The sequence below is a fragment of the Danio aesculapii genome, chromosome 7, assembly GCF_903798145.1.
Source record: "Danio aesculapii chromosome 7, fDanAes4.1, whole genome shotgun sequence".
Taxonomy (NCBI): domain Eukaryota; kingdom Metazoa; phylum Chordata; class Actinopteri; order Cypriniformes; family Danionidae; genus Danio; species Danio aesculapii.
Window position 1 is genome coordinate 40,319,775 of NC_079441.1, and position 20,362 is coordinate 40,340,136.

At 36.7% G+C, this 20,362-nt stretch overlaps 1 protein-coding gene across 1 annotated transcript; it reads right to left on the reverse strand.

The window, feature by feature from the left end:
- Window positions 1-1,051: 1,051 nt before the first annotated feature.
- Window positions 1,052-19,249, reverse strand: nfx1 (nuclear transcription factor, X-box binding 1). The gene is made up of 24 exons (XM_056461955.1): window positions 19,091-19,249; window positions 17,680-18,570; window positions 15,916-16,080; window positions 14,982-15,059; window positions 14,717-14,822; window positions 13,832-13,903; window positions 13,189-13,328; window positions 12,985-13,084; window positions 12,518-12,735; window positions 11,317-11,414; window positions 11,203-11,233; window positions 11,021-11,103; window positions 10,824-10,932; window positions 8,650-8,769; window positions 8,453-8,532; window positions 8,065-8,295; window positions 6,445-6,518; window positions 6,062-6,160; window positions 5,697-5,738; window positions 5,488-5,580; window positions 4,549-4,615; window positions 4,315-4,460; window positions 2,664-2,768; window positions 1,052-1,521 (listed from the first exon to the last, which is right to left on the reverse strand). Exons 1-24 carry the CDS (start codon window positions 19,110-19,112, stop codon window positions 1,446-1,448), a joined length of 3,246 nt encoding a protein of 1,081 aa, XP_056317930.1. The 5' UTR covers window positions 19,113-19,249; the 3' UTR covers window positions 1,052-1,445.
- Between the last annotated feature and the right edge of the window lie 1,113 nt (window positions 19,250-20,362).

The window sequence follows — 20,362 nt, forward strand, 5'->3', positions numbered from 1 at the left end:
TTTGTAGAATGTATTTTGAAGCCATTTACATCCATGGAATGTAAAAAAAAAAGTCGATGGTTACCGGTTACAAACATTTTAAAGTTCACCAGAAGAAAGAAACGGACATATTTGGTACACGCAGAGTAAATAAATACCGAATTAAAAATTTTGGGTAAACTCTCCCTTTAAGTTCTTAGGCATCTCAGAATTCTCAGTTTTACATTAGTCACAAAAAATAATTTCTTTCAGGACACTTAAAACACAAATGTCCCAATAGAAATCTGCTGAAAAGGCAATAGTTAATCCGTTAATTTAAGCAGAAAAACATGCATTATTTGCCTGGTAAATTTTCATAACTGTTTACAAATGTAACAATTTATAATATTTGCCACTTTATTTTTCATATTTAGCCAAAGGAGCAAATAATCGCCTTTTTGTTTTTTGCATTTTAGCGCTGCATCCCAAATGAATATTAAATTATGTAATTATTTTTTATGTGGGTGCCAATGTTTATTTAGTTATTTATTGACATTGCACAAAATACATCAAAATTAATGTTGTTTCTGATAATTCAGGAACTGTTAGTTGAATTAACCAGCACTTATCATCACCCTCAAGAGGAAAGTATCCATAGATCTTTGTTTCCCTTACAGAAAAACAATGAGTTGTTTCTACACATGATGTTTGCATGTTAAGCTCATGTGTGTTTAGGGAGATGTTTATGCAAGTAGTTGTTTATGTCAGTGTATGCAGTGTAACCACGTTACTGGAGGACCACCAGCACTGCATGTTTTGAATGTCTCCTTTGTCTGTCACACCCATTACAGGTCCTTCGGTCTCTACTAATGAGCTGATAATCTGAATCAGGCGTGTTTGATTAAGGAGACATGGCAAGTGTGCAGAGCTGGTGGTCCTCCAGAAACGTGGTTGAGAAACACTATGCTAAATTATAATGGCACATCACAATATCATTCCCGCTAGTGTGAAAAGCAGAACGTGGCTAAACAAACCCAAAAAACTGCTGATGCCCCTTTTATTAAACTCAATCTCACACTTAAGGCACAGGAAATGTAGCAACTTATGCTTCCAGAAGTATTCATTACAGCTGATGCACACATTTGTTCCTTTATTTCCACCTTCTTAACAAGGCAAGGTAAAATTACATTCTTACCAGTGACCTGTTTGATGCCTATGTTCAGCTTTACAATGTTAGCATCCATCCACTTCTAACATTCGTATTAGTTGTTAACTTTCAGTTCACAGATTAAGTTAAATTGTAGTTTTAGTTTACAAACACATCCAGCGTTACACATTTATATATAGTATGTGCAAAGAAACCAAACTAATTTAACTTCTAAATGCTCTTTGGTAAACAACTTGTGTTGAGAAATGTTATGCTATAGTGAAAGTTTTCAGACAGATTTATTTTGGGTGATCATTACAGTGACTATATGAATTTTTTTTCAATCCTGCACATCAAAATAATCAATTGAGGGCTCTTCTTTAGAGGTTTTCATCCACGAGTTACCATTGTCAGTCCTAAAAAACAAACGTGAATATAAAATTGTATTAGTTATGATACAATTGACTCGAAACAAAACACTACATTAACACCGGGTCATACTAGTATGCTTTTATGATGAATGTCAAGAGTGTGGATTCACCAGAGGACTTTACACATCATGATTTATTTTTATAGAAACTGTTTTTTAAATTCAGCAAGTAATAGTTCCTTACATTTATATAGCGCTAGTCTGGACAATCAAAGCGCTTTACACATTTTAGGGGAGAATCTGCTCCTCCACCACCAGTGTGCAGCATCCAACTGAATGACGTGATGGCAGCTATATTGAGCCTAACCGCTCACCACATACCAGCTGATTGGTGGAGAGGAGACAGAGTGATGAAGCCGATTATTATATGGGGATGGTTAGGAGGCCACAACTGACAAAGGCCAGTGGGCAAATTTGGCCAGGATGCCAGGGTTAAACCCCTACTCTTTTTCGTAGGACATCCTGGGATTTTTAACAACCACAGCGAGTCGGGACCTCAGTTTAACATCTCATCCGAAAGACGGCGCTCACTGAGCAGTATAGAGTCCTCATCAATATACTGAAGCCTTTGAACCCACACAAACCGCAGGTTGAGCGCCCCCTGCTGGTCTCACTAACACCAATTACGGCAGCAACCTAGCTTTCCCATGTGGTCTCCCATCCAGGTATTGACTGGGCACAGCCTTGCTAAGCTTCAGTGGGCGACTATGTGAGAGTTGCAGAGAGCTAGCTGCTGGTAAAAGTAAAAGTCTTTTGAGTTTTCTATTTAAGGAATACTAATAAATAGGCCCATGATTCACACTAAATATTAAGCCACAAAACTACAGCTGTGATCACAATAGGAATATTTCCTAATCCCCAAATGAGCATATTGATATAATTTTCTCCAGGACCACGACACTGAAGACTAGTTAAAATGCTGAAAATTCAGCTCTCTCACCACAATTCCTGGTGATTTCCTTCATGATTTAAAAGAACAAACTAATTAAAAAGTTTACACATCACATGTCTCACATTTTCTTGATTGAATGTATGCAGAGGATCATGCAGTTATGTCAAACACATGAAATCAATTCTGCTGCTGAAAGCTTTTGAACAGGTGTAGTAGTGAGAGGAGTGTGAACGTACTTGCTGTTGTGTTGTTTGATGTGGGCAATGGGAGGAGGGGCTCTGGTAAAGCTTTCCCTTGAAATCAAAGCAGTCAGGCTAGTGTTAGGACATGCAGATTTCCCCCTGAAAACACAACAAACAGAATCATGTTTAAAGCCACATCCACACAGCAAAGGTCGTCATTTTGTTATTTGCAGAATCGAAAAGTTTTGCGGTCATGCATAGGCCTGTCACGATATCTATTTTTTGTTGCACAATATATTGCACCAAAATACATTGCGATAAACTGTAGGTGGTAGATCTTTCTCATATCTGGCACCCAAACTCTGGAACAGCCTTCCTAGCACAGTTCGGGAAGCAGACGCACTCTGTCAGTTTAAAACTAGATTAAAGACACATCTCTTTGCATTAGCATACACATAAAACACAAAAGCTTTTGAAATCCAAATCCTCTAAAGGATTGTTAGTCTGCATTATTTGAGTCAACCGGAGCCGGGAACACTTCTCTTAAGACATGATAATTTGAACGGCATCTGCGCTTATGTTCGTCTTTTTTTTCAATATTCCCGAGGTTTCCATAATCCTGGACCAGGCCGTATCCTGAGCAGCTGCTGTGGTGGTTATGGAGGAGTGGAGAGCATGAGACTGATCCTTGTAAGACAAACGAGTCCTCGCGTTGATCCTGAAGGGCCAGCCTGTACACCAGCCGGTAACCTCTCCCACCTGCAGCTTCTACACGATGGACGTCCAGCGCTCTCCAGCCTCCGGCGCCTAGACTGCAGCTCTGCACAAGACTTTTGGCCATAGGAGAAATGGTCGTGCCCAACTGAGCCTGCTTTCTCTCAAGGTTTTTTCAGCTCCCGTGGAGCGGCGCATCGATGGATTTGCTCTTCAGTGTTTGGACTCTCAGCAGTGATTATTAAACCACACAGAACTTCAACACTGAAAACTGAACTGACACAGTTTCAATTCACTATGTGAAGCTGCTTTGACATAATCTACATTGTAAAAGCGCTATAGAAATAAAGATGAATTAAATGAACGATATTATTGTCATTTTAGAACCATTTCATGCCACTCATATAATGCCAGAATGAGAACATATCATCAGAATGCAAGTACACTCCTCCAAAGAACACTTAATTTAAGAATATTTCATTTATAGTCATTTTAACAATTTAATAATTAGACATTGGAATCAGAATGTGAAATGCATATCCTAAACAAATAATAATAAATGGTAACAAAAAAAGTGCAAGGTAAAAGTAACAGAGGCTGCGATATCTGCTACCACGTTTATTTTCAGTTGTCAAGACACCAACATGAACATATACTATAGTAATTTATAGCAATTACTATGGTGTTATTTTTTAACCATACTGATACCTCCAAAAGAGACAATCAGCTAAATGTTGCTAGAATTGGTTTTTATGTATGGGCGATATATATTGCATCACCAAAAATGATTGAGGTCATGTCCATGTGTTGTGCGATAAGTTGATATACTGATTATTGTAACAGGCCTAGTCATGCATGCTTCAAATTAAGGTGCCCAATACTACTGACACAGTAGTGTGAATGCCAGGTGTAACCAGAACAAAGCCTATACATTTAAAATGCACGCATGCACACGTGTAAACCTAAAACTGAAACTGCAGTTTCTGCTGACCTGATGGCAGTGACTACCACATTGCGCTTGGGTTCATTATCATAGCTGACGCTTTCCACGCCGTACACCTCGGCCAGCTCATGGATAATTCTCCTGTGGTCACGCTTCATAGGTGGAAAACAGTGACTCCTCTTAGGTTGTTTACCCTGAGGAAAAAACACAAACATAGAGCTAATAAATGATGCTAGTAGTTGAGTACTCCATTTAAAAAAAATCTATTGGTTTGGGTCCTACCTTATTAGCAAGTTTAACCAAATTCTTAATCTCTTCCTCGATTTCACTGACAAACTTGAAATCTTTCCTAAATAATAAAAAAAATATATGTATGAGTGTTCTGTAGTAGATAAACAATAAATGTCTTGTGCGTATATTCTACGCTTCAGTTTTTCCTTAAACTTGTCTTCCAAATCCAGTTTTAAGTGCAGTTACTTGGATCATACCAAAAAACAATAACAAATAAACAATTGTTGCTATTAAAAGCTCTAGAGATAAACTGCTCAAAAAATAAATAAAGGGAACACTTAAACAACACAGAGCAATTAATTTGAGATATCTATCCATCCATCCATCCATCTATCTATCCATCTATCTTGTGTTGGTGCAAAAAGCGGCAAAGCCCGGAACTGAAAGCGAGATGTGACTTTTAAGGGACTGTTTCATATGCGTTTATTAATCATTCTTACTGTTCAATGAACGTAAACGGTCGTAGTTTATTGAAGACGCAAACCTCTCACTGCACAAAAGCTCACACCTTCAGCAAACCTCCTAATACCTGCAGCATGAGGTCTTTATGATTGTTTATGAGCGTCAATAGTGGCTGATCTGTTTGGCGAAATATTTGACTGCAAGTCACTGCGTATCAAATGACTTAAACGAGCGAGAGCGCTTCTGACCAGCGCATCATTGATGACGCAAGCGTGCCCAGGCCCGAATGTAATGTGAGTGCGGGCTGTCGGGGGAGACGGGAGGGGGACAATCGTGCTTTGGCCCGGTTCAAGGCAACTGTACATAGTGTAAGTACACCCTAAGTGTTTTCAAAAACCCAACAGAAGCATTAAAGTGTTTGTAACCTTCATTGTGAGCTCTACCAACGAATTTAATATTAGTTTGATCTCATACTAGCTTTATGTGCACTCTTGATGCACTCTTGCATTATTTTCGAATCTGAAGCACCTTGCATCCTCTTTGAGTGAGTCAGTATATTTGGAAGATGTTGACTTGAAGGGATCCACTGAGGGATCTATCTGCAGGGCCTCAGCAAGCCGCCTACAGGCAAAACAAAAAAACAAACAAACATCAAAACCAGTGCACTCACATAAAGTAAAACACACAGGCACAGACAGAGAGAAAGGCTGTGTACGAAGCATTATTTTCATGTTCACCTGTTCCTTTCCAGGGTGGCACACTCTTGATCGCACTCCAATCTGAACGGGAGAATGGCCAAATAAAAAGCAAACATTATTGAGAGTTTTCACATAATTTAAGCCATGCATTATAATGGACTTCTCTGTGAAATTACCAGGCACTTTCAATACATTTAAATCACCAAAAATCACTTATTATTATCACTTTTATTATTATTATTATTCTGTAAATTCTGCTCTTCAGTGTAGCTTTAAACTGGTCAGAAACAGCAAAGTCTACTAATGTTGTCATTTACATAATGTAAACACTGATCTGCTAACCACTCTCTTCTGGACCAGTAATAAAAATATGCAGTCGATCAAGCTCGTGTTTGAGAGTTTACCTGGCCTTTTTCTGCTCTTTCTTTGTGAGTTGTCCAATGTCAACAGACTCCCCCAGCTGCATATCTGACAGCTTACTGGCCACGGAAATAGCAGCATATCTGCCGAATACGGAGAGGAAAATTCAGTTTGACCTTTCAACATCAACAACATTGATATCAGTAATGGGAACCTTTTTGTTTGCCTTATTTTCAAATTCATATCATTAATTTAAAAAGTATTGGCTAGCAGTTACTGCACAAACATCAGAGATTAGTGGAGAAAAAGGGAGAATTAGATGGTAATATGACCAATAAGGTTCAGCTTAACTAACTTCAGTTAGTATCACTACTAAACTAAATTACAATAGATGACCATAAAGGATAATAATGGGGTGTGTTTTAACCTTTGGTAGGAACTGGCTGCATCAGCACAGGGAACAGTTTCTTTCTTGCGGCCGCAGTCACACTGCAGTGCCACCTACAGATTGAAAACAGAATAGAAGTGTTAGTGCAATCAATAATACACTTCTGCTTGTTCAAACTACTTATGGTGTTGAGAATTAGCAAGTTTGCTAAAACACTTAAACAAATGCATTTGGTTGTCCAGTGTAATTGTGATGTCCATGTCAAATAAATAAATAAAATAAAATAAACACATATTTAAAATGATTTAAAACAGCTTAATTATTTTATGTTCAATTCACTTAATTTTGTAAAAATGATTTAACATGAAGGAATTATGTGAAACCCAGCATTTTTACTGTGTATACTTTGAAAGATTTTGTAAAGAATTTACGGTGCAGATCAAAATAAATAAACCACCAACAATTGCAGCTCAGCCCAATCATGTTTGAGACATCATTTTGATTAATCCCCAAATTCAAACTCTCATCATCAATGCGAGCCCATCACTATCCGAATAAGCAATAATTTGTACTATTGGCTTGCATTGATAGTCAGTGTTTTTTTAAATATGTTGCTTTTTTTTGTATGTGTATATCAGACAGATCAGGGTTATGAGACCAAAATGTCATATATAATAAATTATTCATAAAGTATTAATAGTGTGCGGCATTATTTGTTTTCCTTTTGCAAATCTATTATAAAGACATATCTTTCTAGTAAAGCATACACTCATAACTGTGTGATCCAGCACATCTCATAAAAAACATACCGTTAAATTAACATAAATAACTCTTAATTACTAAGATTATGAACATCAACTACACTACACAAATCCAAGACCCATGAAGAGATGATGCAAGCCCTGTGAGGACAGCACAAATTCTTGATCAGTAGATTAAATGACATTATTATTGTAATGATTTAATCACAATTATTCAGAATTCAGTATATTATAGACCATTTCAATGTGGTCATGTCTTTGGCCTATGAAGTTTTCCTGCTTGTTATGAAAACTATTTCATAACTGAAACAAGAGGCAATTCGATAATAACAATGTTAAAACAGCCATCATAACATTATTCATCAATTTGTGGCTTTTTGGATTCTCGGAAGCAAGAGAAATTAAAAATGTAAAACGGAAAATACGTTGGGACCATTGCTATTGTTTACATCCCTCAAAAGGGTCTATAAACACAAATACCACTGCTTTGAAAAAGTACATTTCATTTTGTGGCTGCAGATTAATTATGAATATGCTTGATAGCTTTAGAGGCCACCCTATACACAACACCTTATCTTTTTCGGTTTATGGTTGAGCATAATAACATGCCTTTTGTAAAGGTGCTTTGGAACATTTACATTCTCATTATAGTGAGCATTAAGTGCTATACAAGTAAACTTGAACTGAACGATTAATTTAGTGCTTCACCACAATATGTCCCATGATCTATACTGTATGTCTGTCAGTGATTATATGTCAGACCACCGGCTGCTGCAGCTCAGCAGTCAAAGGAATGAAATCAGACTACAGCTGAAGAAACAAAAGCAGCGCTTTGAGCAATATAACCAATAATAATTATAACTAGCTGAGCGGATTTTGAATGAGGACAGGGACGTACCTTGGCACTGCAGACAGTGGGTATGCAGGGGCTGCCCGGGTGGCAGGGAGCACCACACGGGTGCCCACAGCCAGGTCTAGGCTGGGTGCAAGGCTGTTTGCATTCTCCCTCTGACTGACATTCCCCACGGTGACAGATCCTCTTACAGCGATGAGAACCACAGGGTAAGAGCTTTTCACACACTAGACCACATGAGATGTCCTGCAGGTGGCATGGGATATTACTCCTTTGCTAGAAAGCAATGTGAAAATTAGGAAGGAGATGAAATTTAGAGCACTCCTTGACTTGAATAAAGTGCACAACATCATCTGATGCATTTTAAGCAATCTACTATTATTCAAATTCAGTGTAAAAACATTATGACTAGTATGTTTTAAATGTCTTTTACCTCATGATTACCCATGCACCACTTTTTGGTGAGGTAGGTACAGGGAGGACATTTCTCCTCATTATGGCATGAATGAAACACTATGGAGTAAAAAACAACATCCTCAGCTGCAAAACTGTTACAATTTACACAGTATGTAGTCAGTAATGTACATCGTTATGGAGTATATGTGTGCTCATCTGAGGAGGTGGAAGTACCTGGGTGATCACAATCATGATCCCGGGTACATACGTTTTTACATTCAGGAGGCCTGGTGCCACAAGAGATGGGCGGGAAGAGCACAGTCTCCCCACAGTAGCAGGTCAACTCATCAAAACCTTGGAGAAAACACAGAGTGCTGGATGTGAAACAAGGAGATGGATTTAATGGGCATAATCATTAGAAAAGCACTGAAGACATTAGTAGTGTTCGGATCACAAATCTCACGGTTCTGATCACACTACGGTTTTTGAGTCATGGATTGGACCATTTTTCGGATCAGCAAAAAAAATGGAGACAAAAGTCATTTGCATTCCATTTATACAAAAACATTACTGCAAAAACCATTGTTTTAACAAAACTTAGAACCTGCAATCGTAATAAAAATAAAAATCAAGAAAGAACCAGCTGAAAAAAAAGCTAAATATCCAAGATGAAAAATCATCTTTGCTAATGTTGCTGATAATGCTATTGCTAAATATAGAAATCTAACATCTTGTACAACAGATCATATTTATTTTCAAATAATTATTCAACAATTCACACATAACACTTCATGTTCAACCATCATTTTGATGGTTGTTTGTCGCCACCCATTGGTTAAACAATTTAATTGCTACAACATTCACCAGTGTCTTATTCCATTAAAGTAGGGGTGTATAAACTTTTTGGGCCGAGGGCCAGATGCAAAAAAAAAACCAAAAAAAAAACCTTGTCCCGGGCCAAATTTTACATACATCACACAGACACGGATATATATATAGATATATATATATATATATATATATATATATATATATATATATATATATATATATATATATATATATATATATATATATATATATATGTGTGTGTGTATATGTATGTACGTATGTATGTATGTATGTATATTATTATGGAATTATTTTAATTCGTCGTCCAACTGTGTTTCTAGAAAGACTTACGATTTTAAAATCTTGAATCTTCTCTGGGCAATTACAGTTGCAACACTCATCAGACACTCCTATATAAATTCTCCTTCAGTGAAGGGTTTCCTGTGCTGTGCGATTAGCTGAGCTTCCTCATAACTAGCCAGCATAGAATTTTCTTGCACTTTATTAGCAAGAAAAAACTGCTGTTGTTGAGCTGATAGGGCAGCTGCTAATTGTTTTAATTTTATGATCTCGTTTGGCCCCAATGTAAGAGCTGAAGGACTGTGGTTTTGTTTCATAATGTCTTTTAACACTGTATTCCTTTATTACTGCAACTGATTCCTGGCAAATTAAACAGACACATATTCCAATGAACTCTGTGAAGACTATTCTTTGCCCCAACGTGACTGAAATTTCCTGCACTCACTGTTGATTTTCCTTTTTCTTGGTTGTGCCATGGCTCGCAAAAACGTGAATATTAATTATGTTTCCTTTAGTTTATTCAGTTCGTTTTACTTCATAACAGTAACTGCTGCCTAATTGAAGGCATGTCATAGCGACACCCAGTGGTTATTTATTGAATTGCGTTCATTTTTGTATAGCGGGCCAGATTCTATTAATATTTATAAAAAGCCTCGCGTGCCGCCACAAAACTGATTGCGGGCCACAGATGGCCCGCGGGCCGTAGTTTGGAGACCCCTGCATTAAGCTGTAATTTCAATCATTATCATAAACATCAGTGATTATATCTGAACTCTAAACTGTTCTTCTGTGTTATTTAATTGTTTGTAACGGACTGAAAGAGTGTAAAAACGGAATCTCTCTCGATCAAACGCAGATTTGAATGCAGCGCTTCGAAAGCATGCAAAGCATTACCATTTATCATTCATGTTGCATGGGTTTGAATTGAGATCACAATCTTTTAATGTTTATTTGTGCAGCTTTACACTGAATGCATTAATGCAGGCTAAACAAACAGTGACAGAAAACACCTTTAATTAAGAAAGCATTTAGGTCCCACCACAACTTTTTCCATCAGCTTTATATTTTACAGGGAAGCCAAAATGCTTTCATACATGTGATTTGAATGATGCGGGAGGATATCTCTCTGCAATTGTAATAAATGTTGGATACAAGTAAAAAAATCTGTGGGTCATGTGTGTTCCGAATTGGGGAATGTGATCCGTATGGATCATGGATCAACAGTGATCCGTTACACCCCTAGAAGACATGGACATCACTCAGGACGCAAAACGTACTTGTTTGCCAACAAGGCTGGCAGTTCCCACGGTGGCAAAGGTCCTGACATCGATGTAGACCACAGCTGAGCTTGTAACCACAAATCATTGAGCACTTGTGCTCCATATCCTGAAAAATAAAGAAAAAGATCATTTAATTAAACCTCTTGTGATTATTGCACACAGGTTAGAGCGTCATGAACATATAAAAGACTTACCACACAACACAGCTCTCCACACTTGTGCCTGCCGCATGAGCGCTTCTTGGTGCAGCGTTTCTCACAGGTAAACACCATGTCTTCTGTAGAGGGCAGAATATTAGTATTACAACTGATACAGTACACATAAAATAATTAAATAAACAGCTGCCCTGTTGTCCTATACCAACCCAAAGTCTTACCTTCAGTCTGAATCGCTGCACAAGGAACTTCCTATAAAGAAAGAAGATATTAAAAATGATATCAGAAGTTTTCAGGAATTCTCTCAGCTTTGAGCAGTTGTAAAGCTGTCTGACCTTGGTGTTGCTGCCACATCTGCATTTAATAGAGGAGGTCAAAGAGCAGGGCCCACAGCTGTCCTCATGGCAGAGCTTTTCACACAAGTGGACAGAATCTGCAGATCACACAAAAGGAAAATCAGAACAGTTTTTTGTTGAAAATATTCCACTTTATAGTGCTGTAACTAGATTTAATTCGATGATATCAGCCTGACTTTAGTAAGATTCATCTGAAGTAAATGGTTCATAAACAATCTATACAAACCTAGTTTATGCTGCTACTTTAAAGTTGTTAAAGATGTCAAATAATGACTGATCTGAAAGCTAAGTGCAGAGTCTGCCATTACATGACATGACAAGAATTTAGCAATCATAGTTGGCAAAATCTGACACAGAAGCTGCATACCAAATGGCACACTATGCACTATCCACTTATACAACATGTTCTTACACACTCAACAGCATAGTAGATGTATGTTGTGTGTCGTCCCAAATGGAGAACTAATGTTTTTTTACCAAGCGGAAATTCAAACTGTTTTCCTGATGATGTTTGACAGTTGCCAATTTAGCCAAATAAATGTCCAAAGTACCAAATAATACCTGCCATGAGGGTAACCGCCTTCACCATTGGGAGGCAGTATAATCACTCTCGTAGGAGAATTTAGTTTTCATTATACAAAATAAATAATGTAATCCAACATCAGTGCCCGATAGCTCCGCCCCTTCCGCTATGTGAGCAAAGCAGCGGCTGTTTGCGTGAAGTGTCCAACAATCCACACTTCTGTTTAATGGTTGAATAAGTGCATAATTAATCTGGGTATTTAAAGTGCACTTATTCTTTTTAGAGTTTTCAGTGTGAACGCACTACTTACACTATTTATACAACAACATGGTGTAGAAAAGTGCATAAGTATGCAATTTGGGATGCACCTAGTGACTTTCAAACCCAACATTCAACTGGAAATGACTGTCAAGCATTTACACCCAATTCTACAGTGATGCATGAAAATATACAATGAGCAAAAATCTTATATATTTAAAATAATTCATATTTGCCCAAATATGTGATTTGGCTAATTGTAGATGAAAATAATACTGTAATGTAGGGTTTAGAAAATAAATTGGGGTTTTTAGAGTTTCTGCTAATGGTTCCCAAACAGAAAAATAAATCAATAGACATCAGTTCAACAACAGTAATGGGCCTAAGTCAGAGCCATACCTGCATCTCCACATGGCAGAGGCTTGTTACAGGTCTTGCCACATGAAGGGATCGGGTCAATGCAGGTCTTTCTCTCAGGGTAGCCGAGATCTAGAAGCTTAGAGAGGGGAGTCTGTCCACATGAACAACTGCGCACCAGCTTGGGGCTGAGAGGGCATGGCTGGCACTGCCCAGGGTGGCATGACTGCTGACAGCGATGGGACTGGCAGTCTAGCATTCTAGTAGGACATTGAAAGATAAGAGCTCACAAATATTTTCCTAAAAAGGATGCAAACTAAACTGAACAAAGGATTCGGTAGAATATAACCAAAAGGTCAAACAGGCTCAAATAAATAAAACAAGCACATTATTAAAAAGGACTAAAACAGTTCAGTTATTTAAGACTTTAAAGCTCTGCATACTTGAATACCTGTAAAATGATTAGTTTCACACTTGAACAAGAAAGCAGATTTAACATTAGTACATACTTTCCACAAGGCTTGCAACAGGAGAAATATCCTGATCCATCAAACTTCTTAGAATCAGTGCCACATGCCACCTCTCTGAACACCACACCACAGAAGCAGACTGTGCAGGTACAAAAGCAGAATAAGAGAATTACAGTGTATACCATTCGATAAGAGAATATGCTGTAAAAGCAATTCAATGGCATAAAGACTACTACTACTAACCTTGCTGGACACGAAGTTGGCAGGGTTGGCATGGCCCTGAATGGCACACCTGTGCACAGGAGTGCTGCGAGCAGTTCAGAAGAGTCCCACAAACTTCCTCACAAAGCAGAGGTCCTGTCTGACTACAACGCACCTGTTTACTGCACACACAGGAAAATGAAGCTGATTGGCCAGCAAATATCTGCACAATGTATTACATATACAGTAGGGCTGCATGATACTGGAAAAATGTGTAATATTGCTGTTGAGTGTTGTGATGATATTTCTAACAATGCAAATATATGAAAACAGAATAAATGACTGAACACCTTGGCGAAAATTCAGATTCTTATTGGCTGTTGTCAGTTTGCTCTCTTGTTTCCCAGCATTGGTATTTATATTGGTACTGATATTTATTTCAGCTCTTTGTTCAACTAACAGCACTTATTGAAGAGGCGGGAATAAAGATAGTAAAGACCTCGTGTAATTGGTCAGATCTAAATAATCAACATATGCATGCAGCACACAAATGTTTGGGACATAAAATCAACTTAGTTTATTGCACTTCTCTGTGATCTAGATATTGCATGTACTACTAATCGCAATAACGATCATTTTTAATAGATCGTGCAGCCCTAATACAAAGTTAGTCAGACAAAAGTACCTCATTTTTCCACAAACACAGGACTTGGTGATAAAAGCCGGACATTGTGGGCAGGGCCCAGGATGGCACAAGCTACAGTGAGAAAGAAAAGCTGTTATCTGGCTAGAATGTCAAAACTGGACTGATAAACATTTCATGAGTTTGCACTTAGATATTGCTTGATAATAATAGCAGGTTTCGCATGCTGTCCCGGGAGAGAACCCTGAGCTCAGAGATAATTGAGCCCGAGGCTTCCGCCTGGTCAATGAGCATGTAAGGGGGTACGAGATCAGGAAGTTTTCAAAGAGCTCCCCCTGGTAAAAGAGCAAAGGGGAGATAGGGTGGATAGGGGGTTTCTTCGGAAAACGAAGATAAGGGAGTAGTTTTAGACAGGCTACTTATAGTGAGTTTGGATTAATCTGATTGGCTTACTAATGATTATAGATGAGAGACCAGCTGCGATCAATCATATCACGTGCTCCTCTCAAAATTAGTTTGAGAAGCTTCTCAAATAACTTATAAATATAGATGAAATTATAAATGTGCACAAAGTGCTTTGCCTGGATGACTGCTAATCATATAAGATCAAATACTGCTATTTTTAATGGAATTTTTATTGTAATTATTACAATGACTACCACTGTTTTTATTTATTTATTTTAATAACAAACCAACCAATTTCCAATGGACAAAATCCTGCCCTACTTTTTGTCTATAGAAAACTTGTTTCTCTCAGCTATACATCACAATGGGATTGAAAAGACAATTGTAATTTATAATTTAACTGGTTTCAGGTTTACCAGACATTACTTTTACTGAGTGTTACTTGAGACTTTTTTTCTTTCAAACCATTGCCACATATCTTGTTAATGCACTGACCGTGGAACAGCAGAGCTGGGCTCTTACATGTTACAGGGGTGATTGCATTCTCCTCCACTTCTCTTTTTGCCACACATATCGCCACAGCTATGAGGGATCTCAGTACGCTGGAACTCAGGATTGCTCACCTTCCCTGTACATAAAAAAGAAGTGACTGAAAAGCACAGAACTAAATTCTTTACATTTACAGAGTTATTAAAAAGGCAAAGCTGCAGTATCATTTGTATAAATTACCAGAAATTCACAGAGGAGATAAAATAGTATGTGAGCAAGCTGTTTAGAATAACCTTACCACAGAAGCATGTATATGAATTTGGAGTTTTCAGTGCCACGTGCTGGCATGCAGGACATCGCCAACCTTCACTGCTATCTGTAAAGATTCATCCATTTTAATTTGTTACTGAACTGCAAGTAGCCGGAAGGTAAGCATACTGCATTTAGTTTTTTATTAAAAAAAGGAAATCATATACACAGTAGTCAGCCTTTAAAAAAACAATACTGAACTCTACACTGACTAAAGCTCACTCAACAGTTCTCTTTGTAACATCTTTAGATAGCTATTTTGGGCAAGGTCAAACTTCATCAGTAACACTTTAAAATAATGGCCCATTAGTTAATGCATTTACTAATATGAACTAAATATGAACAATCTTGTACATCATTTATTAATCACTGTTCAACATTTGCTAAAACATTATTAAAATTCACAGTCGTGCTTGTGTTAAATTAGTTAATCATGGTGAGCAAACATGAACAAAAAATGAACTTATCATCATCTAACTTTAACAAAGATGAACAAATACTGTAGTAAATGTATTGCTCGTGTTAGTAAATTAACTAGTAGATCATTATTTTTAACCCTCTATTTACTTGAAGCAAGAAATATGAGATCTCAAAAAGCTGCCTTTCATTCCTCAAATCAACTAAATCCGTCACAAACTGCAGTATAAATGTCACTGTATTTATTTTTGCCACTGTTGTAGCAAATTTTGAAAAGCGCATTACAAATAAAATGTATTGTTAATATTATTAATTTATAACCTAAACTAGCAAAAAGTGACTATTTCAGGTTGATGTGACTACTTTTATTATGCAGTCCTAAACATTAGCTTCAGGTTTTTATGTGAACTGGAGCTTTTAATGGCAGCTCACCGGTGATTAGCTTTTTTTAATTTAGAAATCTGAACTAAGTCCTTTGTCTACGGTGAGAGAAGTGGCTGACATACCACCATCAGCTTGAGATGCAGGCGAGCGGGCCCATTTCTTGATGCAGTTAAGATGGAATACATGGAAACAGCTTTGACAGCTCCAAACCGGAGCCATGACCCGAATCACTTCACAACAGACCATACACTCGTACTTTTCCTCTGTCAGCTGCTCAATAAGACAACCTATATATGCAAACACACATTTTTAAAGAGGTTAAAAAGCAAAGCAAGAGCCTCAGAAAATTATAAATTACTACAGAGGTAGCAAAAATTTACTTTCAACAGAGTTCATACACATCTTTACTATAAAAATTTCAAAACTTTTCCAAAACTGAGGTAAACATTCAGTGTTTTATGAAATGTCTATGAACACATGGTAAACAAGAAACAAAATGTTCAAATTTATTACAGCATATCAAAAAATATGTGACAATCTGTGTAGTTTATATTTAGTTTTACATCTGCAAAATAGTTTTTAAAAAGTATTTTGCTGTCCATGTGAAAACATTTTTGAAATGTTGGCATGTGTTATAAATGATAGTATATTGTATCATCAATTAGCCTTTAGCACCCACAGTATCTTACCTCTGTAGTTATTAGAGATTGTTTCTGGACACGACACACAAAATATTTCTTGAATTACGATGAAAGCGAGTGAAAGAGGGATGAAGCTAAAACTGCGAGTGTGAAGAGACAGCAAGCCCAATTGTATTGATAATTTAATCAATATTATCTCAAATATTTTTAAGTACATAGATATTTGTTAAACAAATTTTCATGACTTTTCCAAAACATTTTAGGTTAATTTGTTTTTCCAAAACTTTTCCAGGCCTGGAAAATGCATTGTCAGTATTCCATGACTTTTCCAGGTTTTCCAGGACCAGATGAACCTTGTTTCAATGCAAAATTTGTGCCATGTCACCACAAATAAATACCAACAATTCAATTATTAAAACAATTCTTGATATGAAAATTTAATTTTTGATATCAAGAATACATATCCTGAAAATTAAAACCACTGGATATGAATTGTTTATATTAAGAACTGAATCATTGATATTGACAATTAAATTTTTGATAACAAGAAATAAATATTTTTTATTTATACTTACATCAAGAACTGAATTATTGCTATTTAGAATTGAAACTGACATTTCAAAAACTGAATAGTTGTTATTCAGAACTGATTTAAAAATGCAATTCAATGTAATTCCTGATATCAACAATGAAATTCTTGTTCACAATTAAATGTTTGATAAAGTTGAACCATCAACAATTAATAAAATCATTGATTCAATTCAATTCACATTTATTTGTATAGCGCTTATACAATGTAGATTGTGTCAAAGCAGCTTCACATAAAAGGTAACAGTAAATAGGATTGATATCAAGAATGCATTTCCTGAGAATGAACATGTAAAAACTGCTACATATGAATTGTTGATATCAAGTATCAATTTAGAATATTTACAATTATTTATTTCACTGGTAACAATTACTTTCATGATATCAGAATTTAACATTGTCATTAGTGGCATACATGTTTTTAATATCATTAACATTACTAGTAGCAATTCAATAGCCAACAATTACTTTTCTGATATAAACAATGAAAGAAATCAATTCTTGATATCAACATTTAGATTTGAATGGCAGCCTATGGTGAAAATAAAATGACAGATAATGAATTGCTGATATAAAAAAGTAAAAACAGCATGCCACAGATAATCTGTAGGTTAACAATCTGTAAAACAGCAAGAACAGGCATGAAGATCAGCTCACCTGTCTGTGTTTCTTTGCTTTTGGGAGGTTCTATGCGTTTGACTGGTCCTGTTCTTCGCTCAGGACCTCCACCTCTCTTGGGCCCTGGATTCTGAAGCGTTGGGTGTTTTCCCCTCATTCCCTTTCTATTCCTGTTGGCCTCCTCGGATCTTCCATTCTCATCTTCAGCCCCTCTCCTCTCGTCCTCTCTCATCTGAACAGGTTCCCTCTCTCTCCAGTTACCCTCAATTCCATGGCTAGGGCCTGGTCCTTTCCTCCGGAAATTGGGCTGCATACGGTGGTCTCCACCCCTCCATGCCTTATGGTTCCTCTGCTCAGGGTGTTCATAAACTGCTACAGGCTTTGCGTCTCTTCCTGCAGCCTGGTTTTCTAGGTTTTCCTCTTGGTCTCTGGACATAGGCTCTTTCATCAACCTCTCAGCTCTTGTTTTATTGGGTTTCTTCCATCGGTTGTCTCGATAAGGCTCTCTTACATCGACTTCTAAGGTTGCTCTTTCCTTATTCTCCTCATCTGTCGATCTAATAGAAGTGGGTGTATTGGGTCGATCATGACCACTAGGACCACGATCACTGCCTGGTTTTATCCATCTCTGGGTCTGAGGTCGACGGTCATTATCACCATTACCTCGTCCTCCTCTTGGTCTTCCTCCTCTGCCTCTTAAGCCTCCTCTGAAGGCAGGTTCAGGAGGAGGTAATGCATTATCAGTAGGGTTTTCAAACTCATTGCCGCCATGATTAGTTGCATTGGATTGTCTAAGGTGATGGTGAGGCCTAACATGATTCGCCCTCCAGTCCTGATTGTGGTTTGACTGTCTGTAACTTCTAGAGTCGGGCTGGTTGAGTTTAGCTTTTGGAACAAACTCTGCAGACTCTGGATTCAACTTTGATGTGTCTAAAAGTGAAGATCAAAAGGTTAGCATGTTTCTTTCTTTTGCACTTTGACTTTTACTGTAGCATTATCTATACAGCCATGACTGTCTTCACACGCACTGTACAGTCTGTGTGTACTTACTGACTCAGCGCTTTCTGCAACACGCTGTAACATCACATGACAAAGAAAAAAGACATCACCTGTTTTCCAATCGACAGCTACGAAGTTAGTCTACTAACGTTGGATATCAATATGATTTATACATTTAACGACACTCTTTCGTGCTTTTATCTTGTCACAGAATGACAAAACAACTTCCTCCGACTTCGTCATAATGGACTTGGTAACGTGACGACGATAAAATATACATTTTTAAACGGCTAAGTAAATTCGTTTAAGAGTCATAAAAACACATTTGTATTTTATTTTATCTTTGATATGGCTTAGATTAGAGGCTGTGTATCTGGCTATGATCATAAACACGCTCACTTCTCCACAGCTAACGTTAGCTGTTATGAGGCAAACAGCTATTATCACTTACCTGTAACTGAGGCTTCAGCCATTCAGCCGGAACTCAGAGGAATTTAGACGAGATTTCGTCAGATCTATTAAGTAAATAATAACGACCGAAACGCCGATAAAAGAGTAGGCCCTTGTTTATAAACTACACTGCCTGAGTTACTGCTAGTCGTTCTGAAACTGCTCGTCCAATCAGCGCTCGCTGACGGACAGACACATGACTGCAGCGTCACCTTTCTATGCAAATAATCTGAAAACAACAGTAATTTATTTACATTATTTGTTGCGCAGTAATTTCGACATCTCTAAAATACCTTTAAACTTATCGAGTTTTCATAAACAGGCTTTAATATGTTGGTCTTTTATATATAATTATATTTTTTCTCCTCGTACCTATTTTATTTGGAACAATAAAAATATTATATATATATAAATAATTTTTTTTTAAAAGCCTAACTATTTTAATAAAAACATACTTTTAGTAAGTCAGCTCTTAGATAACTGGCTTATGGAGGACGAAACCTGCAAACACAATAAATAAATATACAAATACGCAAATGAATAAATATATACACAAATTCCTGCATAAATAAAACAATAAATAAATAAATAAATAAATAAATAAACACGTAAATAAATGAAATAGATAAATACACAGATTCCTGCAAAAACAAAACAATAAATAAATATGCAAAGAAGTTAATAAATGAATAAATATGTTCACAAATTCCTGCATAAATAAAATAATAAATGAATAAATATGCAAATAAATAAATAAATGTAAATATAACTCTACAAATTCTGGCATAAATAAAATAATAAATAAATAAATAAATAAATGAATAAATAAATGAATAAATAAATGAATAAATAAATGTATATTTAACTCTATAAATTCCTGCATAAATAAATATATAAATAATTAATAGTGTGATGTGAAAGGGGAAAAAATCTACTTTCAGTTTAGCATTTTCTTATTCCCCCAACATCCGTGTAATTTATTTAATTATTAATCTGCCCGCACTATTTATATAATTAATTTATGCAGGAGTTTGTGGATTAATTAATTAATTAACTAATTGGCATATTTATTGTTTTATCTATGCAGGATTTTGTGGATTAATTAATAAATTAATTAGCATATTTATTAATTTATTGTTTTTGCAGGTTTCGTTCTACATAGTGGCGTCCCTTTCTCATATGAAGAATTTATGCACCAGTTTTCTTTTCCAGTTCCCCCCAAAGAATATGCCATAGTTTTTGGTACAATCCCTGATTGTGTTATACTTTTAGT